Below are 25,028 nucleotides of genomic sequence, written 5' to 3'. Positions count from 1 at the left end.
GGCTGTTTCCTACCAGAAACCGCACCACAGCTGCCCATGTCTATGGTCTATGGTATTGCAACTCTGCTCCGTTGAAGTAAAAAAAAGCAGCCATGTTTTTCTAATCCTGTCGGGGCCTGGGTGCTACAAGTGCTGAGAAGCTACCAGTTGCCCATGGATGTATTTAACCATAATACCCATTTCCATCACATTGCAGGAACTTTCTTGGTGCACATCGAGTGTCAAGAGTTTTTCTGGGGTTATAAAAGTGCAATAATAAACTTGTCCTAAAAATATTTTGTACAATAAAACTACAACTTTTTGACTTTGATCATTAAAACACTATTTAGCTTATTATTTACACCAAGTTTATCATTAAACCAAGGCAAATTGTGAAGTGAACGTTTATATCTATAAGGGGTGCTTCTAGGGCAATGCGGATATTTTTTTTATGCCAAATCAAAGATATAGGATTATTCGAGATTGAACAAAGGGTCTGCCCCATTCCTGAGAAACAGCGCCACCCTAGTCCACGGGTATGGTCTGGTATTGGAGCTCAGTCCTATTCAATTGAATAAGGCCAAGATGCAATACCAGACACAACCCACACACAAGAGTGGCGCTGTTTTTTGCTTCAATCTACCCCGTACACAACACATCCACATCGTCAGGTCATAAGAGTCACAATTGTAGAGAACGCTCAGGTCCCAGCAAACATCACAGATGTTCTCCATGAGTGGTTTGTGATATGAAGCATTGCATAGGACTGCCGGAGCAGGAAAAGGCCTTCAATATTACAACGTGAAACCTTGAAGATGTGGTCACTTTAAGGACAGGGTCTTGCACCATAGAAAAAGGGTCCTAGCAGGCGGGTCACAGTGATTTTCTAAAACGTCCTCCTTCCCGTATGTAGACATATTTAAATTTTCTCCTGAGATTCCAGCACCACGTGAGATGAACCTTAATTCTAGTAAAACCTAGAAACTGACTTCTGTAGAAGAATCCACGTCTTCCCCGGAGAGGTTCATCTCTACTCCCGAGTCATCGGCACTGAAACATGCGGGATACCCAGATGTCGCCATGTGCAGAGCAGAGCCCTGAACTTCCGCATATATGGGGGTAGAGAAATCAAACACCCAACTTTCTAGGTCCATGGAAGAGTAGTTATAAGGTGGCAGATGGCAGGAGGACTGGAGGAACGGAGGTGGGAGGCTCAGACACTTCCTTAAGGTACCGCGTACTGGTGGTCTGTAGGACGGAAGAAATATAAACATTACAGATGGAATGGGATCGATAGTTTTTATAAGATTAGAAAAACATGGATGCATTCTTACAAGTATAGTGCCACACTTGTGCACAGGTTGTGCGTGGTATTGCAGCTCAGCCCAATCCACCTCAATAAAGCCGAGCTTCAATACCAGACACTGTGGCACTGGAAGAAAGCAGATATGCTTTCCTAACCTTGGATAACCCCTTTAAGGGAACGTCCACAATCTGCAGTGGGTTGCATCAAGGAGTCAGCCTATAGAAAACACTTTGTAGCATAGATATCGGTCTAGACGGAGGACTAGAAAGGCGGTCCATCCTCTATGACCTCTAAATATCCCCATAGGACATCTGAAAAGGAATGGTCTAACCAGACAGCCCCCTTTCAAATGATCCTTGAAGGCAATTTATGGTGGTCCCCCGTTCAAGACCCCTACAAAGAGTGGACTCATTATTTGAAATCAGGACTCACTGGCCACTACCGCCTAGAATATCAGCAGACTATGGGGGGGTCCCATAAATGGAAGCCCTAGAATTATCTTATTGTTGGAGATCCTTTAAACTAAAAGGGTTATCAAAAAACGGGACATCCCCTTGAAGTCTGTGGTCAGATACGGTCAAAAGTATTGAAATACCTTGTCGGGAGCAGCCTTTTCCTCGTCTGGTAATAGACCGTTCCAGCCACCGAGCGCATCAACTGCTGCATCCAACGAACGTCATCCGGGATATCTGGGAACCAGTCTACCAACCTGTCCAGGGATACAACGAGTATATAAGCATATCCGTGTTATTCCCGTTAGCGGTGATTTCTGCTGAGAGTTTGGCGCCTCCCAAGATCTCACCTTAGAGCCATAGAATATGCAGATTCCACAGGCAGAGTACAAGGCAGAGCCATATACGACGCCACCCGCACCGGCAGCAGACTGGTGATCTGATTGTAGAGTCCTCCTTTCTCCTTGCACGCTTCTTGTAAGGCTAAAAAAAAAAAAAAAGTATAATAAAATTAATTAAACTTTACAGTATTCTGCTATATTAGATACTAGGATACCTGCTGCGATAGCATCTTAAAGGGGTATTCCCATCTTTAGCATGGATATGTCCTAAATGACTAATAAGATAATGATCCAAGGTGGGACAACCCACCCCCCCAATCAGGACAAGAATGCTTGAACACCATTAGTCCCCATTATCCTTTAGTAGAAGCTCCACCCCTTCCTGTAAATCACTGATCGATGCCAAGAAATCGCTGCACATTATTTAGCATTATTATCTGTTCTGCAAGTTCTTAAAGGGGTATTACGGTTTCAGCAAACAAAAAGTTAATCGTATAATGTAAAGTTAAACAATTTTCCAATAAAGTTTCTGCATCAATTCCTCATACATTAAGATCTCTGCTTGCAGTTATTGAATAGGAACCTTCATTATTTACTTTAAATGGATAAAATTACTTAAATGACACACTGTAAGAGCCCTGTAAATGTGTCCGGCGGACATGATCAGGACAGTTTTTCAACCTCCGGTGAAAAAAGATTTTTCAGATTCACTGACAGCAAGCAGAGATCTTGAAATCATTGATATATTGGGGGGGGGGTAAAAAAAAGGTTGAAGACGTTAAGCAGTGATTAAACTTTATGGAAAACACCTTTACGGTCTCCGGGGTGGAGCATCTACAAGGAAAATGTTGACCGAGCCAACATTCATAACAACGCAATATTACTAGTAAAGCCACAAACAGTCACATTGGTGACCATGGTCATGGCTTCTAATTCTTGCGCCAAAAACTGGATTGGGGAAATACATTCTCATGGACGGGGGCACCATTACCTTTGCGCAAAGTAGGTGGCAGTTTTTCTATTATCCTCGGATCTAGAGGCCAGCACACTTTTCTCACTAGCGTTGTCTCATCACATTTCTTCTTCTTCACAGTACACTCCGGGCTGCTGCAGAGAGATGATGAACCTGTCGGCTTTAGCTGTAGATCTGTGAGAGGCACGGGCGAAAGTAAAACGTCTAAAAAAAAATAATAATAATAATTACATCTAAAAAGAGGAAAAGGTTTGTAATTTCACTTTAAATGCATTGAAACCCTTGAAAAGTAGTGACATGTCCATTTCTATTCCCAGGTTCATCAAATATAATCTACGGCAACGGTCTCCTACCTGTGACTCCCTGGTTGTTACGAAACTACAACTCCTAACATGGAGTTACGACAGACTGATAACTGCTGCTAGGCCACGGCATGTCCCTTCTATATCTATAGGAGGCGCTGTGTGCATACACATACATCGGCGGCGTATAGTATGGTGCCTAACAGTGCCATACCGTGACAATATCACTTTAAGACCATGTCATAGACAATGCTATACAGAGCAGCTAGCACCATACTGTACAGCGAGATGTAGAAGTGCCATACAATGATTATAGAGGAACCGTCCTCTCCTGACCTGTGTTTTAGTACATACTTCTATTCCCCATGAAACAACAATTCTGGAGCATCTTTTCTCAGAACTCTGCGTTGTGCCGTTCCGCTGTTATTCCTCCTAGAAATTTATATATAAATTGACAACTGGGTGTTACCAATTGGGGGTGTGTCCCTACATAGACAGACACAGAGCAATCAGTGCTGACAGAGTGAGACAGTGCAGGGACACGCCCCTTTGAGAAGGGGAATGGTAACGCCCAGTTGTCAATTTATTAATAAAATACTAGGAGGAATAACAGGGGAACGGCGAAATGCCGAATTGTTATATTATGAGGAATACAAGTATTTACTTAAACAGACATGTCAGTAGAGGGGACAGATCCTCTCTTAGTTAATATTGTCATATGGCGCTCGAATAATACCAACATATCGAACTACAGTGCACTACAACGTGTAAATAATACAACTATCCAATTAATATTAAGATTCTTGTCGGTCACAAAACTCCGGTCCAGTGGTGGCGCCCCCGTCAGCAGGGACACATAAGGCGCTATACAAGGCTGGACAGGTATGTATGTAACCAGATCCGATATAAGTAGAGCACACATTAAACAAATATGCCGCACCGCTACATGTCCGCAGTAAGGGTGGAGTCAGATTTTTTAATTATTTTTATTTTTTTACACGCACGCGAAATAAAAAAACAAAACAAAAAAACATACTGTTCTCTTTTAGGAATCGTAGTGCATCATTGTAGCCCTGTTGACACATCTCTCCAAGAACCTGTGAAGACAATATCAGGACCATGAAGTGAGGTGAACAAGTATGGCGGACACCAGGGTCACGCCTAAGAGATGCCGGGCCGCACCAGTCCCGTCAAGAACGAACAAGTATAAAAACGTGCATCAATCGGCCACAGGGAAGGAGAAGATTAAACAAATTCTAGAGACTTGCCCCCAAACAGGTGACCCTCAATAGAAGACCACATCAAGTTACGGGAGTCCGGACCATACGAGTCTAAGACAGAGAGAAGTTGTAGAAGATAAGAGACTTCATTTCTTACTTTAGGCTCAGGTGGAAAGAGGGCGCGGGTAAGTCGGTAAAGATTCCCCAGGCTGAATTGGATGCTTGTGTTGGTCACCCTCAGCTCGTGGAAGTTGGTGGAGTTGTCTCTCGGGCAGATATCAGATTCCCCAGAGAACGGAGAGATTGTGATCGTGTTCTTCAACTCGTATTCAGGCAAATTATTACTAATTCCACCATCAACATAACGCTGAAAATAAAAAATTATATCTAAAAAACTACTACATTTCTACACGGGCAAACAGTGGCATAATGGGAAAAAGTTGAAAATGCCGTTTCGCTCCCGCTTCGAGAATGAGCGCTCACTGGAACGCTCAGAAGCCTTTTGGCTTGGATTCTGGACCTGCACCGCCCGCCGTCAAAAGACCGTGGGTAGTCGAGAGAGGATTAATAGAAATAAAAATAGTTTTGTTTTCTCTGAAACAGCGCCACTCCTGTCCACAGGCTGTGTTTGGTATTGCAGTTCAGCCACATCCACTGGCGAGGAGCTGTATTACCATGCAAAGACCATGGATAGGAGTGGCGCGGTTTCTGGGGAAAACACAGTAGGAACTTTTTTCTAATTTTCAACAACCCTTATGTTGCAGCCTTCATTTTAAGGCCAGGATCACACACACAGTTTTGATGTCGTTTTTGGCTCAATTTTGAGCAGAAGTGGATCCACAAAACTGAGCTAAAAACTGCATGTAAACAGTGTGTGTGATCCTGGCCTAAGGTTGGATGGGGGGTTGTTTAATCAGGGCTTTACTATAACTATATAAGCCCTTCAGCAAATATTTGGCCATATCCCTTTAAGTTTTATTAAACCTAATTTAGCTTTAATCCTTTTCAGAAAAGGCACTTACCACACCTCTGAATGTTGGAGGGATGATTCCACAGTAAATTGGGACAAAGGCGCTGCATATTAAGGCCTATGGGAAAGGTAAAAAAACATTCAGGTGGATAAAATTATTTTAAAAAAAATAAAATAAAAATACGTCAGTAATCACACTCAGTCACGTCCACATTGACCGTGAGGCACACACTCTGGGAGAGGGCTCCATACAAGGTCACCAAATCTGACAAGACTAGGAATATTTCCTATTTAACTGATAGAGGCTCAGCAATGTTGTCTCAAGTCATAAAGGCAATGCTCCCTGTTGACACTTTCGGAGGTCATCCTCATGTTCCAGGTTCCATTTTATGCCTGAATGCCAGTGCTAAAAAGGAGGGAACAGTTTATGTACTGCAGAAGTCTAACAAGACCTCTGTAATGCAACTGGCTGCAGCAGGAGCCCTCCCCCACTACTGTCTGCTATAGGAGACAAAGCATTGTAAGGGCTCGTCCACACCTAACCGTATATTTTGGATCCCAGCAGGTCAATTCCTGCTATGGAAAGTTTACAAAATTCCTGCGTTTTTCAGAGGAGATGTCTCCATCTCCATACATTGGGAAAAACGCAGAAATTTCCGCACCATTTTCCGCCGTAAAAACGCATTAACTGTATTAACAGTCACGTTACCTGAATTAGCTCCTCTTTTGAGCCGAAGTCAGACACCAGCACGTTCTCTCCATCTGAGACCCGAGTCAGGGATACGCACAGTTTGCCGGACGCCAGCTCATGTGCGTTTTCCGGGAGGTTTCTGTAGAGTCCGTTCTTCAGGATCTTGACCAAGTTAAAGGAAGGATGTAACGGTCCCAGATTCCTCTTCCTGGCCTCCTTAGCCACTTCCATCACATCCGAACAACATTCCGCTGCAAAGACAAAGATAATGTTCAGATACAAAACCTGCAGAACTTTCTCTACGCGTCACTATTGGTACAGGAGCCCTGGTCTTTTTGCACCGTTGAGGAAGCCTTTAAATTTTTACATATTCTTCATTTTTCATCTCAACAGTTTTCCATTTATCTAATTAATCCCCAACAGTAATATATGTTGGAATTCGGCAGATCTCACACAGGTTGTAAAGCTGGCCATACACCTAAAATAGGTGGCCATACACCTAAAATATCAGCCGTCTGCCGAGAGTGAAACACCCCTCCCCGACCATGTAGAGACCGGGGCACTCCGCGGAGCATCATACATCATCACTAGCTTAGGCCCCATGAACACGGACGTGGTTTTTAGCCGTAATTATGGATGACATTCAGCTCTATAGGCCACAGACACCTTTCCGGATGTGTGTCCGGGCCATAGAAATGATCCGCAAAATATAGATGTCCTATTCTTGTCCGCAATTCCGGCACGGATTTCCCATAGAAGTCTACGGGCACCTCCCCAGTTCTGGACAGCTACAGATGTACATCCGTATTTGCAGATCCGTTTTTGCGGACAGTAAAAACCCCTTATGGCTGTGTGCATGAGGCCTAAAGTATTACGTTTACGGCCCATCTTCACGAGAGTCGAAAGGCCGTGCCGCTCCGTAGTTTGTAGTAGCCCCTCTGTGCCAGTAATCGTAGGGGGTTCTCAGTATCTAGAATCCCACCAATGACAACCTCTAACATGTTAAAAAGTTCATGATAAGTTTTTATAGGGATTTACGGACATTCATATTCCGGATTATAGGACCTTTAACCCTATCATTTCTGTCTAAGGTCTTCTGTAATAAAGTAGTTGCCATGTTAAGATGCATTTACTGATGTGATGTTCCCCATTGACGTCTTAATGGAGACAAAAACAGACTTCACGTCCGACCTTGTGAGAATATAATTTGCGTGTAAGGACAGAGCGAGACATTTATAAATTATGAAGAGAACTGGTGGAGTGGAACATGGAGTCACAGGGAAACAAACCCCATAACAGCGGAGCACACGGCAGATCAAAGAGAACATGCGACTAAGTTATTATTTTTTCTCATACGGTTATAATTAATGTTCTATGACCGTTGCGTCTTGATGAAACACGCGGGTCATAAGTCACAAGATTTTATTGAATTGGGTCTTCTTGTCTGAAACAATACATGAATAATCCCTATAACATTTCTTCTTAGAAAGGAAAATTACATATCCCTCTGAGCAGTTCAAAAGGAAACCTTTAGTAGAGTTATACAATTCCTTTCTGCCGCCACTAGGGGGAGCTTGCTGCATACGGATATATTATTGGAGTTCTATGGGAGCTGTATCAAGCACTATGCAGTGAGCTCCCTCTAGTGGCAGCTGCAGGTAGACAGAATTTGATCATTTAAAATGGATGGTTGTGTTAACAGAGGAGCCTTGTATCAATATAATAGAGTTCTTTCCTCCCTTACACTACCACCATCCTTCACTATTCCAACCCCACCAGGAATATTAGGTGTTAATCCCTAAACAATCATAAACAATATCAATATTAAACCCGTCATCACTCTAGACTAGGGGTCAGCAACATTCAGCATTTCGGCGGTTATGAAACTACAACTCCCAGCATGCCCGACAGCTAGACTTTATTATGCCAGACGAAGGCTGACAGGGCATGCTGGGAGTTGTAGTTTCACAACAGTTGGATTGCCAAAGGTTTCTAATCCTTGCCCTAAAACAACCAGACAATCAACCTCTAGATCACCAAGAATATTGTCACTAACCCCTTAACCATTCTATGTAAAAATCTGTGATATAGCACACGTAGAAAGTTGGCAAAGTCCTACTTTCCAGCAGTCTAAAATTTGGAATGGCAATCCCATGAACCGGACTGCAAAAAGCGGCGGGTTTATTGACATTTGCCCCAAAAGTGGGCATTTTAGGTGTTCACAAACAGAATGTGGAAGAACTTAAATTGGTAAGTACACAAAGGGCATATAATCAGGGGACATTTTGCCTTCTCTGTCATGGGCAAGCACTTGGAACTTGCAAAGCTTATCCTCTAAAAAATAAATGCACACATGCATGATAAAAAAAAAATATTATATAAACTTTTTCTTTTTTTATATATATATATATATATATATATATATATATATATATATATACACACACACACACACACACACACACACACACACACACACACATATATATAATACAAATAAATAAATCTTTTTTATAATATAATTTTTTTTATCACGCATGTGTGCATTTATTATATATATAAAAAATATATATTTTTATTTTTTTACTGACTGGACAACAGAAAAGAAGAAAAAAAAAAAAAGGAAAAAAACAAGCCAACCCCCACACACTATAAATTTCCAGCACCCTGAATATTATCGAATAATTGGCAGGTAGATAAGATAATCTCCACATCACAGGGTCACCTTTACCCCCTATATCACGTCAGTTATAACTTATCGGACACATTAACCATTTTCTTAGATTTAGAATATAATAATCAGCGTTCAGTAGTGAACGTTCACACTAGCAGATAACTGCGCGCTGCTGACGATTCTCTACTGGGTCAGATCTGATCTACACGACCTCTAGTAACCTGAGAAGACGAGCCCACAGGTCAACAGATCAGCCCATACTTCTCAGCCAATCACAGCATAGGCTGTGATGAATGCTTAACAGCGGCATCCGTTAAACGGATAGGTCATAAAAAGCTATTGAAAAGCAGTAACAGATTAAAGGCCCTATTACACGGACCAATGATCGGACAAACGACCATGCATATGTACGCTTGTTCCCAATCACTGTCCTGAGTAAACAGGGCAACGATCAACCGATAAAACGATCAAACGCTCGTTCATCGGCTGATCGTATAGTTTATGCCGCAGAAAATATCATTTTTAGCAGCATATCTCCCTATGTAAACAACGATGTGCTGCCGCCATGATAGAAATGCATGGGGACGAGCGATCGGAGTAATGATCGATCATCCTCATGAATTACTGATCACTGATCCTTGTGAAAGGAGCAAACGAGCGCCGATCAACGAGCTGTTACATTGATAGGCACAGCCCTAATTGGCCAGTGTAAAAGGACCCCAAGTACGCAGGGTTGGACTGGCTCACCAGAAGACAGGATTATCCTCAAGTGGGCCAAGGCCTTGACATGATAATATACCCTTGCCCAACAGGGCCCATGAGATCCAGCAGCGTTTACAATCTGATTAAAGGGGACATGCACCTGTTTTGTATAGCTAGATGGTGGGCTCTTGCTTATCTGGTGGTCTTAAGGCATTCTAGTCTGACTCTGTAAACAAGGCTACATTGCCAAAAACTCCACAGAAGACAATCCCTTCTGGTTTGTTACAGGGGTCAACTGACAATAAATAGATCACTGGGGGTCCCAGCAGCACAACAATGAACACTGTAGGTTAACCTGGCAGCAAGTCTTCAATTTCCCTGAAGCGCCTCCACAGGTGAAATAAAGTATTACATGGTGTCTATTAAAATGTACAGACATGCCGGGTCCTCCAGAGCAAGAGACTCTGTGTGTGCGAACCCACACCCCCCCACACCCACCCACACACACACACTTTGAAGAGGAGAAACTAAGGACCGCACAGCCACAATATTAATCAATGAACATGAGGTTCTTAGTTAACATTTTGATGAAATTGTATAAGCCCACTTGCCACTTCACGGCGACCTCCGATAAGAAGGTCCCTAACTATCAGTTCCAGCACCGCATGGCGATGCCCGCCACAACAGTACCGCACCCACAGGGGGAGCAACCCAAAGGCCCAGCAGCACCCCTGCTGCCAGGCCAAGCCACCTTGGCTCTGGACCACGTCCTCCCACAAGGGCAGCACCACTATGGTGGTGGCGGGCGCCACAATGCGGTGCTGCAACCAATAGAGTAGGAATCCACTTATCGGAGGTCGCTGTGAAGTGGCAAGTGGGCTTATACAATTCATCAAAACGTTAACGAAGAACCTCATGTTTGTGGATTAATATTGAGGATGTGCGGTCCTTGTTTCTCCTCTTCAACCAGTATAACTGGTCAGCTTTATAAAAGTCTTAGGCATTTGCGGGCATGGCCGGGGGACAGCCATCCGGATTTTCAGCCCGTGCTCCCATAAAAGTATGGGCGCACAGCCCATAAACCACAAAAGATAGGACACGTTCTATCTTTTGCGGTACAGTTCTGTGGCACGGACACCTATCTGTAGAAACACGGAAAGGTGTCCACGACCAATAGAACCGAATGGGTCCATAATTGCGGAGAATTTTGACGGTTGTGTGTATGGGGCCTCAGTGAGACCAAACAACCCGCCCCGTGGGACACAATCAGGTCACTATCCTTATTTCACTTGTGCTTCAGGGATGGTGAAATGTTGGATGAACCCAGAAACCAAGTTCAAATTTGGAAGTCTGTGTAAAAATGTCAAGTAAACAAGCGACGGATCACCAATCTTACATAGTCCGCACTATCTAGGGGCAAAGGTAAGAAACCATCAGCCAACAACTTTTTTTTTAACAACCTGAAAGACAATATAATATACATTTTCATTCAAAGTGTAACTAAACTTTTAACATGTCAGTGACATGTCAGAAGTTTTGATCGGTGGGGGTCCGAGCACTGAGACCCCCACCCAATCGCTAAAACGAAACTGCAGACGCGCGCGGGTGAGCGCTGCGCCTCTTCATTTCTGATCGCCTTTCATCGGAAAGCCGAGCAAGCGGTGCACAGGCCCAATAGAAAGTCTATGAGCCCGTGGACCGCTCACTCGGCTTTCCGAGAAAAGCTGATTAGAAACGAAGCGTCACATGGAGCACCTGAGCGCTTCTTCAACTTCGTTTTAGCGATCGTGGCGGTTTCATATATATATCTCAAAATTGTAACGGATAATAAGAGTGGAAGTTCTAAAAGAGACAAACTTGTCAAAGTTTATTTATTCCAAAGCCGACCTCTGCGCCCGGATGACTTGTGTTTGTATATAATTGACTATAGATATAGATTTCTGCAATGCAAACATTCTGCGTGAACGGGAGTGACCCAGGAACCTTTGTTCTAGATTTATGTTTGTCATTTCCATAGATACGGGATAGTGCAGAATATTGACCAGCAGTAACCCCTCAGACGGGGCAGGGACTACCCACCCACCAGTCAGCCCACCACCGACCAATCACAGCCCTGCCCCAAAATACCACGATCCTGGGCATCAAACTGTGAGCAAAAGGAACAACTTCTGAGGAAGGGTCCTGGACGGACACACACAAATATATATATCTATCTCACAGCAAAATTAATAGAAATATATTTTTAATATTTATAGTGATAATAAAATAATCACTTCAAGGAATAATAAAAAATAAATTAAAATGATAGTAAAAACTTAAATTGTAATTAAATCTAAAAATAATAATTATAGTAAAATATTATTAGGGCTTATTCAGACACCTGGGAAACCCGGTCGTGTGATTGTAGCCGAATAGTAACATTTTAATAATAAAACATTTTTATTATTACTATATATATATATTTTATATAGAAATGGCAGTACAGAATTGTAAATGGTTAGGGAATGTAAAAAAAAATAAAAAAATTTATAAAAACTTTCGATTATAAAAATACTAATTACAATTTAGGCTACATTCACACGAGCGTATCAGATTCACGTGCGTCAAAACCGTGTGTGAATCCGGTCCGTGTGTGTTGCGTTATACATCAGTGTGCTTTGCGAGGGGCGAGAGTTATTCACGCACTCGTGAAGCACATCTTTTTTTTAAATTATTCTTTTCAATCGAATTGATGCGCAAATTACGCACCGCACACTGATGTGCATTGTGTGCGGCGTGTGGTTTTCACGCGCCCATTGACTTCAATGGGCGCGTAGGTGCAAGAAAACGTACCAATATAGGACATGCAGTGAGTTTCACGCAACGCAGACTCTCGCTGCATGAAAACTCCTGATTGTGTGAATGGGTCTGTGTGATGCGTGTGATTTCCACGCGCAGCACACGGAAGTTGTTCACGTTCGTGTGAATGAGCCCTTACACTAAAACAAGCATCAAGTGTATTAAATAAATTACGGTATTCATTATAAATTTCATATTAAGAATCAAATAAATATTTTTTATTCTAAAATTATATATCAGGCTCGGTTCACTAATGCTTCAGTCTGTTTCATTTCTGCAAAGTTGCAGTTTTTTGTTTTTTTTCACGAAAAACAAAAGTACTGTCGACCACGCTATTGTTTCAGTGAAAAAAAACACAAACTGAAACTTTATGGAACGGAAACAAAAACACAGTGAAACGGAAGCGATCGTTTCCGTTTATCGATTCCCGTGGCGGAAAGGTTGAACGGAACCCAAATGCTCATGTGAACAGGTCCTAAGCCACCAACCAGACATAAAACAGCCCAGACTAAGACCTGATTCACACTAGCGCTGCGCATCTCGGACGTGAAAAACTGTGGTTTTTCACGTCCGAGGTGAATCCGTGCCCAGCGCTGCAGGAAGCGATGTCATGCATCCCCCATAGTTGAGTCTATGGAGGGATGCGTGATGCGTGAAAAGATAGGACATGTCCTATTTTCGCACAGACCCTTCACACGGTTTGTTGAAACAACGGCCGTGTGAACGGCCACATTGAATTACATCGGTCCGTGGGACAGCCGCTGTTTCAACAGCCGTCCCACGGACGTTTAACGCGCTCGTGTGAATTAGGCCTAAGGCTACATTCAGATGAGCGTGTGCAAACTCAAGTGCACCCGTGCGGAACGCGTTATCACGGATCCCTTATAGACTAGAGACTATGGAGGGATGCGTGAAAACCAAGAATATAAGACATGTCCTGTTTATCCACGGACCCTTCACACATTCCGTTGAAACAACGGCTGCGAGAACGGCCCCATTGAAATACACGTGTCCGTGTGACGGCCTTTGTTTTAACGGCTGTCACACGGACGAGTCACACGCTCGTCTGAATGAGCCCTAAAGGCAACGAAGCTGAGATGGGTGAGGTGATATATTTAGCTACAAGACTCTGTCCTGACAAGTCATCCGGCACGTACAGCGCACACGTGACAATACTGTACACAACGTACGTGATTCATGGTCCAGTATGTAACATCGCTGCACTGGCTACTAATTGTGGATATGAATGTGACCACTGACCGGACCTAGAGGAACGTCAGCGCCATCAATCTCCCGAGGTGTGAGGCATTACAGAGCTCCCGCCTCAGAAATATCACTGGGTGATTTGGCGGCACGGTCACGCCACAAGTTGTACATAGATTTTCCAGACTCGATCGATGGCCGGCAGCTGGAAGTTCAGGATACGGACGTCTGATCTAAGAATAGTTTATAAGGAAGTCATCAATTCATTCAACGTGAAACTGCAGCGTAATTATGAGTAATTCTGGGAAGACAAATATCTTCACGCCGCTTCACTAGAAACAGGCTGGTACAATAATCAGAGCAGTGAGTAATGGGAGAAAAGAAGAGAATGGGGCTGAGCTGCAATACCAGATACTGCCATGGACAAGAGTGGCGCTGTTACTGGAAGAAAGCAGCCATGTTTTTCTAATCTCAAAAAAATCCCAAGTAAATAAAAGTCTCTAATAGACAACAAAACAGCCCCTACAGATCGTCACTCAACTTTTCCAGACTCCTGAACGGCAACGTTGTCTGGTTATGCCGTAATATGGGACAGATATGGTATTGTGCATAACAAGGGACGCTAAAAAGCTGGGTGAGAACCCCTATGGGAGAATGAACAGCAGCCATCATCATCACGCAACTTTACCATTAACAGACATAACTTTGTAACATCTGCTATACATAGGGTGCTCAGCGGGCGATCTGCTATACAGATGGTGCTCTGCTATACAGATGGTGCTCAGCGGGTGATCTCAGGGCTGCCATCAGGAATTTCTGGGCCCCATACTGCCAATGAGTCTGGGCCCCCGCCCCCCTCGTTATTACAAGACCGATAAAATACCAACACATAGGATGCAATGGAAAATAGTGCTAGAAAGTATCAACAAAATGAACTATGAGACAACATTACTGGCCATAATAGATGCACTATATATTGAATCCTACGAAGTAACCAAGATATACTTGGTGCGTCGATCAGAAATTGACAGAAAACCAACCCAAGAAAATATGATCGACTACAGCACAAATGTAGAGAAAAATACAAATGATTCTTTATTGGAATAAAAACATGAGACAGATAAAAATGGAACTAGGGGATGAGTCACACAGTAAAAAAGGACGTCTGATCAGTCAAACATGCCAGGTATGGATATTGTGTCCACGTATTGTGTAATAGCAAAATAGGAGTAAATGCATGTAGTCATATAAAGAGCCGTGTCTAATGGAAAACAGCACGGATATAATCAAGGTACATCAGATGACAACAGCACAAATCGCAGAGAGGTAAAAAGCAGATGCCGATAGCTGTGGTAATTACAAAATACGTATATACCATCAATAATAATTACAACTAGTTACCAATGTAATGTGCACCAAGTAGTGCCAGAAAGTGCTTCAAATCAGAAGATGACCATAAATGATGAACATAATGGAGCTATGCTTGCTACACAGGACAGAAAAGATAACACTACATACCAGTGGACATGATGGAAACAGGTATGTTTCATCCCTGTTTCCATCATGTCCACTGGTATGTAGTGTTATCTTTTCTGTCCTGTGTAGCAAGCATAGCTCCATTATGTTCATCATTTATGGTCATCTTCTGATTTGAAGCACTTTCTGGCACTACTTGGTGCACATTACATTGGTAACTAGTTGTAATCATTATTGATGGTATATACGTATTTTGTAATTACCACAGCTATCGGCATCTGCTTTTTACCTCTCTGCGATTTGTGCTGTTGTCATCTGATGTACCTTGATTATATCCGTGCTGTTTTCCATTAGACACGGCTCTTTATATGACTACATGCATTTACTCCTATTTTGCTATTACACAATACGTGGACACAATATCCATACCTGGCATGTTTGACTGATCAGACGTCCTTTTTTACTGTGTGACTCATCCCCTAGTTCCATTTTTATCTGTCTCATGTTTTTATTCCAATAAAGAATCATTTGTATTTTTCTCTACATTTGTGCTGTAGTCGATCATATTTTCTTGGGTTGGTTTTCCCCCTCGTTATTAGGAGGGGGGTGTGAAATGTAAAGGGGCGGGAGGTAGGGCACATTAAAAAGAAAACTCTTTGGAGGAGCAGGGCAGAGACAGGAGGTGGATGTCGGAGGGCAAAGGGGAGAAACTAAGTGCCAGGGCTGGGAGAACTGAAGGTAGCAGTGGTAGCCAGGGGGGAGACGCAACCTCACAGGGGCTCTGTGGAGTGACAAGGAAGAGACAAGAGACAGCGGCTCTGTGGGGGGCAAAAAGGGAAAGTGAGTGTGTGTGTATGTGTGTGTGTGTGTGTGTGTGTACAATCTGTCAGGGTGTAGGAGGGCAATATAAACAAAAATCATTGCACTGAAGCCCTATACACAGCAGAGTCACTCACCAAAATGTAGTCCCTAAGATCTCCCACCGCCACGGGCATGTCTGGATGATGCTTTTGCATTCTCTTCACACGCTGCACACACGTTATCTGTGTGTAGCGCTATCTACAGGGGGCTGTGTGTGGCGCTATCTGCAGGGGTGGGTGAGGCGCTATCTACAGGGGGGGGTGTGTGGCGCTATCTACAGGGTGGGTGTGGCGCTATCTACATGGGATTGTGTGGCGCTATCTACATGGGATTGTGTGGTGCTATCTACAGGGGGCAGTGTGTGACACTATCTACAGGGGAGTGTGTGTGTGGCGCTATCTACAGGGGGTATGTTCGGCGCTAACTACAGGGGAGTGTGTGGCACTCTCTACAGGGGATTCCAGTCCAGGAGGAGACCCTGACCTCACTGTCCATATATGGACAGTGACCTCAGGGGCTACCTCTAGGAGAGGAATGCCCGACCAGAGTGTCGGCAACTCTCTGGCCGGGGATTCCGCTCCTGGATGGGTGAATGGCAGAGCAGGAAGCTGATACTTTCCTGCTCTGCCATAGTATTCAATCGTATCTGCATCCTGTGGACGCAGATACAATTGAATATGGCAGTGGCTGAGACACGTCTGGGACAGTAATTTGCCGGGACTGCCTCTTTAGATTCAGGACAGTCCCTGCAAATTCAGGACTGTTGCTAACTATGCCTCCGGTATAAGCTTTCTCCCCCTACCCAGGTATACTCTCTCCTTCCTCTACCCCTCCCCATGTATAATTTCTCCCCTCCCTTCAGATATCATCACTTTTCACCCAATTATTACCCACCCCCCCCCCCCCCCATTGTATAATGCCTCCTCCAGTGGAGGGATGTCACGATACCAGAATTTGGACTTCGGTACCGATGCTTTGTGTAGCATTGCGATTTCGATAACAAAGCGATACTTTGCCAACAGTAATAAAAAAAAAAAACAGTTCTTCCATTTCTTATGTGAGGCGCGAGGTGTGATGGTAAATTTAACCTCCATGTGCCTCACATTAATAGTAATTAACCCCATCATGTTCCTCAATTATAAAGGGTTAATGTGTAAGGTACATGATGGGGTTAATTACTATTAATGTGAGGCATATGGAGGTTCAAAATTCATAATACCTCGTGCCTCACATTAATAAGTGAAAGAAGTTTTTATTTTATTTTTTACAACGTACACATCATAAATGATGCAAAAAAATTGTTGTGCAGGTTATTACGGGCGCGCCAATACTGAATGTGAATATTTTATGTATTGAGACTTATTTTAATGTGTTTTGTAAAAAAGGTGTATGTGTATTTTTTTTAAATTTAACATTACTTTATGTTTTTACTTTCTTTTTGAAACTTTAATGTACTGGTATATATCTATATACGGATAGTACACAGGCAGTTGTTAGGACAGACCTGAGTATGCCCTAACAGGAAATATGGTAAGACAGCCCTGGGGTCCTTCATTGGACCTTGGGCTGTCTGCCCATATATGGTATGTCCCTCAATCGCGTCACAGGGATTCCTGTGACGTGATCCAAGGGGCATCCCCCCTTCTTATTTTCCCCTGAATGCTGCAGTCAGCTTTGATCGCAGCATTCAGGGGAATAGCAACAGAGATGAGAGGTTTCTTTGATCTCTGCCTTTATAGAGTGGGACTGCGGCTGTGTAATACAACCATTGCCCCGCCCCGCACGCGGTCAGCACGAGGTGATGCGGGCGGCGCTGCACTAATGAGCGGCGGTTCAGGCACTGAAGACAGAAGATGTGGGGGTGTTTTGTAGTGCGCCCGCCATGTTCTGTTTTCAGTGCCGCCGCTCATTAGTGCAGCGCTGGCCGCATCACATAATCCTGGCGGCGCGCACATGTCAGGACTACGGAGCAGGGCCGTGACTGTGTTACACAGCCGCAGCTCCGCTCTCATACATTCATGTATTACAATATTGAGCTGTGCGGCCGCACAGCTTAGTATTGAAATACATGAAATAACGGTATTGAACCGTTTGGGGGTGCACGGTATCGAAACCGTATCGAAGTTTTGATGCATCGTGCATCCCTACTCAAGTGCCATCCGCCCTCCATTATTATCTCCTTCCCACTCTAGCATCATTTCCCTCCCTACCCAATGCCATCTCACTGCCCCATTATCATCTCCCTGCCCCCATTATCATCTCCCTGCCCCCATTATCATCTATCTGCCCCCATTATCATCTCCCTGCCCCATTATCATCTCCCTGCCCTCATTATCATCTCCCTGCCCCATTATCATCTCCCTGCCCCCATTATCATCTCCCTGCCCCCATTATCATCTCCCTGCCCCCATTATCATCTCCCTGCCCCATTATCATCTCCCTGCCCCATTATCATCTCCCTGCCCCATTATCATCTCCCTGCCCTCATTATCATCTCCCTGCCCCCATTATCATCTAACTCTACCCCCATTATCATCTTCCTGCCCCCATTATCATCTCCCTGCCCCCATTATCATCTCCCTGCCCCCATTATCATCTATCTGCCCCCATTATCATCTATCTGCCCCATTATCATCTCACTGCCCCATTATCATCTCCCTGCCCCCATTATCATCTCCCTGCCCCATTATCATCTCCCTGCCCCATTATCATCTATCTGCCCCCATTATCATCTCCCTGCCCCATTATCATCTCCCTGCCCCATTATCATCTCCCTGCCCCCATTATCATCTCCCTGCCCCCATTATCATCTCCCTGCCCCCATTATCATCTCCCTGCCCCCATTATCATCTCCCTGCCCCCATTATCATCTCCCTGCCCCCATTATCATCTCCCTGCCCCATTATCATCTCACTGTCCCATTATCATCTCACTGTCCCATTATCATCTGCCTGCCCCCATTATCATCTCCCTGCCCTCATTATCATCTCCCTGCCCCCATTATCATCTCCCTGCCCCCATTATCATCTCCCTGCCCCCATTATCATCTATCTGCCCCATTATCATCTCCCTGCCCCCATTATCATCTCCCTGCCCCATTATCATCTCACTGTCCCATTATCATCTCCCTGCCTCCATTATCATCTCCCTGCCCCCATTATCATCTCCCTGCCCCCATTATCATCTAACTCTACCCCATCCCCATAGAAAGCAAAAATCTTCCCCACGTCTGTATTAGTTCACACTGCAGCATAGGATTGTATCACTATCAGCTCCACGAAGGCTCTTTTCTCCTGTCCTGTGTAAACAGAGGGAGAAGACAGGTTTATTGCCACATGTTACACAGGACGGGAGATAAGAGCCGCAGAGCTGATACAATCCTATGCTGCAGTGTTAACATAATACAGACGTGGGTAAGATATTTACTTTCTATGGGGGCAGGAGGAGATTTTTTCAGGAGGCTCCGGGCAGCAGCAGCCGGACACAGACATAACTTAGTACTCACTGTGTCTGAAGAAGAAGACGACGACTGCTGCTGCTGGACGTATCCTCAGAGGCTGAGCTCATAACTCCCGCTGCTGTGATGTCTCCACCCCACACGCTGTCACGCTGTTGCGGAGGAGGAGGGGCAGGCACATGTCACTCTCCAGCGGGCCCTTACGGTTTTATTCTGATGTAATGAACGGGCCCCTGCTTCGTGATGGGACCTGTTCCTTTCACCGAAATGAAATCGTACGAGCCACACTGCCGTGAGTATATTAATTCCAGCGGCAGAGTGCGGGCCCCTTTTTTTTTAATTTATGCCCGGGCCCCTCACTGCAGTACCCCCAGTCCCCCCCTGATGGCGGCCCTGGGTGATCTGCTATACAGATGGTGCTCAGTGGGCGATCTGCTATACATAGGGTGCTCAGTGGGCGATCTGCTATACATAGGGTGCTCAGTGGGCGATCTGCTATACATAGGGTGCTCAGCGGGTGATCTGCTATACATAGGGTGCTCAGCGGGTGATCTGCTATACATAGGGTGCTCAGCGGGTGATCTGCTATACATAGGGTGCTCAGCGGGTGATCTGCTATACATAGGGTGCTCAGCGGGTGATCTGCTATACATAGGGTGCTCAGCGGGTGATCTGCTATACATAGGGTGCTCAGTGGGTGATCTGCTATACATAGGGTGCTCAGTGGGTGATCCCAGTGGCGGACACAGACTGCAAAAGGCCCCTGTGCAGATAATGTGCCAGGGCCCCCCGCCCCCCCCCCCAATACCGACAAAGTTACCTAAACATATATATGCATATAAAAATAAACCTTACTAATAAAAATTATGAAGGAAGATTTATATTGTACATTTTATTACCAGTTTAGAACACAAGTAACACATTTTTTTCCGGGTTAAATTCTTATCTAAACTAAGTCCCTAAATGTGGGCAAAGAAAATGAAAAACCTATACTCACCTCCTCCGGCGCCTCCGTTCCCCCTCCGCAGCCCCTATCCCTTTCTGTGTTTACAAAGCTGCTGTGGTGACGCGCGGTCGATGGCACATGACCGCTGCAGCCAATCAATGCCCTCAACAGCGATTTGCTGTGGAACTACTGTCCTCAGCAGCACACCAATGAGGATATCTACAGAGGGGGCTGTATGGCGCTATCTACAAAGGGGGCTGTATGGCGTTATCTACAGGGGGGACTGTATGGCGCTATCTACAGGGGGGGCTGTATGGCGCTATCTACAGGGGGGGCTGTATGGCGTTATCTACAGAGGGGGCTGTATGGCGTTATCTACAGGGGGGACTGTATGGCGTTATCTACAGGGGGGACTGTATGGCGTTATCTACAGGGGGGACTGTATGGCGTTATCTACAGGGGGGACTGTATGGCGTTATCTACAGGGGGGACTGTATGGCGTTATCTACAGGGGGGACTGTATGGCGTTATCTACAGGGGGGACTGTATGGCGTTATCTACAGGGGGGTCTGTATGGCGTTATCTACAGGGGGGACTGTATGGCGTTATCTACAGGGGGGACTGTATGGCGTTATCTACAGGGGGGACTGTATGGCGTTATCTACAGGGGGGACTGTATGGCGTTATCTACAGGGGGGGTTGTATGGCGTTATCTACAGGGGGGCTGTATGGCGTTATCTACAGGGGGGCTGTATGACGTTATCTACAGGGGGGCTGTATGGCGTTATCTACAGGGGGGACTGTATGGTGTTATCTACAGGGGGGGGGGTCTGTATAGCTTTCCCTACAGGGGGGTCTGTATGGCGTTATCTACAGGGGGTCTGTATGGGGTTCCCTACAGGGGGGGTCTGTAGGGAACGCCATACAGCCCCCCTGTAGGGAACTCCATACAGCCCCCCCCCTGTAGGGACCGCCATACAGCCCCCCTGTAGGGAACGCCATACAGTCCCCCCTGTAGGGAACGCCATACAGCCCCCCCTGTAGGGACCACCATACAGCCCCCCTGTAGGGAACGCTATACAGCCCCCCCTGTAGGGAACGCCATACAGCCCCAACCCCCCCAAAAAATGCGACCTACAGTGTGAAAAGACAAAAGACATGTATCCCCTCTCCTCAGGATATACACAGGACAGGGGATACATGTGTGATCGCTGGCAGCGATAGGGAGAACGGGGGACTGAAAGTCCCCTGAAGTTCTCCATGACTAACCTCTGACTTCCGGCGTCTGTGTCGGCAGCTCAAGAAAAATGAAAGGAGCGCTGGTCACGCATGCGCACAAGCGCGACCGGCGCTCCATTAATTTCTACGGAGCTGCCGACACAGACCCCGGAAGTCCGAGGTTTGTGATGGAGAACTTCAGGGGACTTTCAGTCCCCCGTTCTCCCTATCAATGCCAGCGATCACACATGTATCCCCTGTCCTGTGTATATCCTGTGGAGAGGGGATACATGTCCTGTGGAGATCCTGTGGAGAGGGGATACATGTCTTATGTTTAATGGCAGAGCGGGGAGATACCTCCCTGCTCTGCCGTAGTGTTCAGTGGTGTTGCGCTGTAGCAGCCATAGCGGCAGCTAGCGGAGCCTCCGGCCATGGTGGGGGCCCGTGCCGGCGGGCGACACGGGCCCCCTCATGCCGCGGGCCCCGTAGCAGCCGCTACGGCTGCTATAGCGGTAGTTACGCCACTATGTTAGGGGGAGTTCACACTGAGTTTTTTTACGCGAAAACCATGGCAAAAAACGTCAGAAAGTGCCTCCTATTGAAAACCATAAAAAACGCCTGCGGGAAAAAGAAGCGTTAGGCTATGTTCACACAGAGTATTTTGCAGGAGGAATATCTGCCTCAAAGTTCCGTTTGGAAGTTTGAGGCAGATTTTCCTCTGCCTGCACGCCGATTCTTGCGGCGTTTTTGGCCCGCGGCCATTGACCGCTGCGGGCATAAAACACCGCGAAATACGCTTTCTCTGCCTCCCATTGAAGTCAATGGGAGGTCAGAGGTGTAAACACCCGAAGATAGGGCATGTCACTTCTTTTTCCCGCGAGGCAGTTTTACTGCTCGCGGGAAAAAGACGCCGACGCCTCCCATTGAAATCAATGGGAGGCATTTTCTGTCAGTTTTTGACGAGTTTTGCGACGCGGTTTCCGCGTCAAAAAACTCGTCAAAATACTCAGTGTAAACATAGCCTAATGCCCTTTCTTCGGACGTTTCTGTCTCCAACTTCCCATTGACAACAATGGCAGGCAGAAAATGCATTTTTTGCTGCGTTTTTCTGCCCACGGCCCGAAGGCCGAAAAACGTCACCAAAAAACGCAACAAAAACGCGGGAAGTGTTCAAAATATGCCTCAAAATTCCGGAAGGAATTATGAGGCAGATTTTTCTACCTAAAAACTTTTCCCTTCTCAAATGAACTTTTTTATTTGATGTACATCATGTACCTGTCCTCTGCAGTCTGCACGTCCTCCGCCCGTCCTATGGGATGCTAGTACTCCGGCAGTCCTGACTTTACTCCGGCAGTCCTTGGCTCCTGACTGTACTGTCCTCCGCCCTAAGTCTCGCGTCGGTCGTTTAGCTCCGCCCCCTGTCCTCTCCCCTGCCTGAGCGCTCCTCCTACCATGTCCTCTTCCACTGTGTGTGGGAGGACTATCAGTGGAGTGCACAGTGTGCAGTGAATATCACCGTGCCCCCGGACACCCCCCCCCCCCCCCCCGTGGCTGTCACCGGGCCCCCCCCCCGGATGCCTAGTGTAATGTTAGTGACTCGTGATGTTCGTGACTCGTGATGCTACTACTAGGCATGAGGGGGCCCGTGCCTCCAGGCCTGGCAGTGGCATATAATGTAATGTGCCTGACTGTCAGGGCGACACGGGCCCCCCCATGCCCCGGGCCCCGTAGCAGCTGCTACTGCTGCTACTGTGGTAGTTACGCCACTGGCTCGCAGCTACTGTCCACGGGCCTCTGTCTCAGTCCTCAGCATCGCGCAGCTGAGAACTGAGTCGGCCAGCAGAGGAACGGGCCCCCTTCCCACGCGGGGCCCTTGTGCAGCTGCACCGGCTGCACATGCGGTATGTCCGCCCCTGGGTGATCCGCTATACATAGGGTGCTCAGCGGGTGATCCGCTATACATAGGCTGCTCAGCGGGTGATCTGCTATACATAGGCTGCTCAGTGGGTGATCTGCTATACATAGGCTGCTCAGTGGGTGATCTGCTATACATAGGCTGCTCAGTGGGTGATCTGCTATACATAGGCTGCTCAGTGGGTGATCTGCTATACATAGGCTGCTCAGTGGGTGATCTGCTATACATAGGTGCCCAATGTGTGGGTGAGGGAGCTGCTTAGTGTGGGTGCTCATAGATATATATACACACATGTTGCTCAGTGGGGGACATTATACATACAAGGTGCTTAATGTCTGGGTGCAGGGCTCTTATGTAAATGCCTGCCCCGTGTGTGGGTCTCTAGTATACATTGTTGGGGTGACCTGAGGACTGTGATATAGGTGGAGGTCCCGCTATGTTACAGGAGTGGAGGAGATCAGCAGGTAGAGGACCACGATGAGGACTCACCCAGACAACATCCACACACCAGCGCAGCAGCGTTCAGGGCTCCGGCGGACGCTCCATAGATCTTGGTGGCCTCGGTGATTAGATAAGGCGCCTTCTCCTGCAGGCAGCTGGACACCCCGACATGATAGACGCCGAGAAAGCCGCAGCCGGCGAAGGACAGGTTCCAGCCCCTCTCCCGGTCGAACATCACGGCGGTGCACGGAGGACAATGACGCTGGAGCCGCTGCCAGTAGCGATCACTGGAATGACATGACGGCCGAACGCCGGAGACAGCAAGAGCATATTATTTAAAGGGAAGGATGACGGACAAAATGACTCCGCCCATAAAGGCGTTCCTTTACAACTTCCGCAGCCAATCAGAGTACGAATAGCGAGACCGGCCTCTGCCCTGCGCACTAGGAATTCCTTCCAGTGACGTCACCGGGACTTGCTTGAATCCGTGAGATCACGTGACGATCACCAGTCCGACAAGTAGTCAGAAAAGAAGAAGCTTCATGTAAAAAAAATAAGAAAAGAAAAGAAACTCCCTTTAAGAACTTAGTTTTTATTATTACAGAATTCTTGCAAATTTAACACTGAAGGAAAGTTTTTGTGTAGCCATAACTAATAGTTGTAATTTTTTTTTTGTATCGTTTAAGGATATTTTATAGGAATTTTTGATAATGTTGGAATGGCTAAAAAAGGAATTCCTCCATTGTTGTTTTTTTTTAATGTCACTCACTGTTACTTTAATAGGCGTGATAACTCTTGTACGGCTTATTTTTTAAAGTATCATTAACTTTTAATTATTTAGCTTTTTCTTTAAATATAACATAATGCTGTATGTCTATATATATATATGACGTGACATTAATACCTGCAGGTATGCTCTTACAGGCAATAATACTGGACTGCCTTGGGGGTCTCTAATAGAGACGTTACAAAGGGAACCCCCCCCCCCCTTCTTTGTCAGCACTGTGATCAACATTGAGTTAAAGATGGCCTCTCCTGACACATCTGTTTTAGTAAATACTTG

The 25,028-nt window shown here is 45.8% G+C and overlaps 1 protein-coding gene across 3 annotated transcripts; it reads right to left on the bottom strand.

The window, feature by feature from the left end:
- Positions 1-330: 330 nt before the first annotated feature.
- LOC142748763 (patatin-like phospholipase domain-containing protein 2) lies at positions 331-24,306 on the bottom strand. 3 transcript variants are annotated; one of them, XM_075855997.1, is made up of 9 exons: positions 24,014-24,306; positions 6,253-6,485; positions 5,596-5,661; positions 4,731-4,940; positions 4,390-4,450; positions 3,070-3,225; positions 2,088-2,220; positions 1,881-1,994; positions 331-1,227 (listed from the first exon to the last, which is right to left on the bottom strand). In XM_075855997.1, exons 1-9 carry the CDS (start codon positions 24,198-24,200, stop codon positions 957-959), a joined length of 1,431 nt encoding a protein of 476 aa, XP_075712112.1. In that variant the 5' UTR covers positions 24,201-24,306; the 3' UTR covers positions 331-956. The 3 variants fall into 3 exon arrangements, with proteins under 3 accessions (XP_075712112.1, XP_075712110.1, XP_075712113.1); XM_075855995.1 differs by having other exon boundaries at positions 3,070-3,255; positions 24,014-24,305; XM_075855998.1 differs by lacking the exon at positions 24,014-24,306 and adding an exon at positions 22,885-23,134 and having other exon boundaries at positions 3,070-3,255.
- Between the last annotated feature and the right edge of the window lie 722 nt (positions 24,307-25,028).

Source organism: Rhinoderma darwinii, chromosome 3, assembly GCF_050947455.1.
Source record: "Rhinoderma darwinii isolate aRhiDar2 chromosome 3, aRhiDar2.hap1, whole genome shotgun sequence".
NCBI lineage: Eukaryota > Metazoa > Chordata > Amphibia > Anura > Rhinodermatidae > Rhinoderma > Rhinoderma darwinii.
This window is presented reverse-complemented; position numbering and strand designations above follow the sequence as displayed.

Excerpts from the sequence above, each read along its gene's own strand:
- LOC142748763 (XM_075855995.1), bottom strand. The coding sequence starts at position 24,200 with ATGTTCGACCGGGAGAGGGGCTGGAACCTGTCCTTCGCCGGCTGCGGC. Across the intron at positions 5,662-6,252 it reads CAAAAGAGGAGCTAATTCAG|GCCTTAATATGCAGCGCCTT; the intron begins GTAACGTGACTG and ends CCTTTCCCATAG. Across the intron at positions 3,256-4,389 it reads ACGATTCCTAAAAGAGAACA|ACGTTTTACTTTCGCCCGTG; the intron begins GTATGTTTTTTT and ends ATTTTTTTTTAG.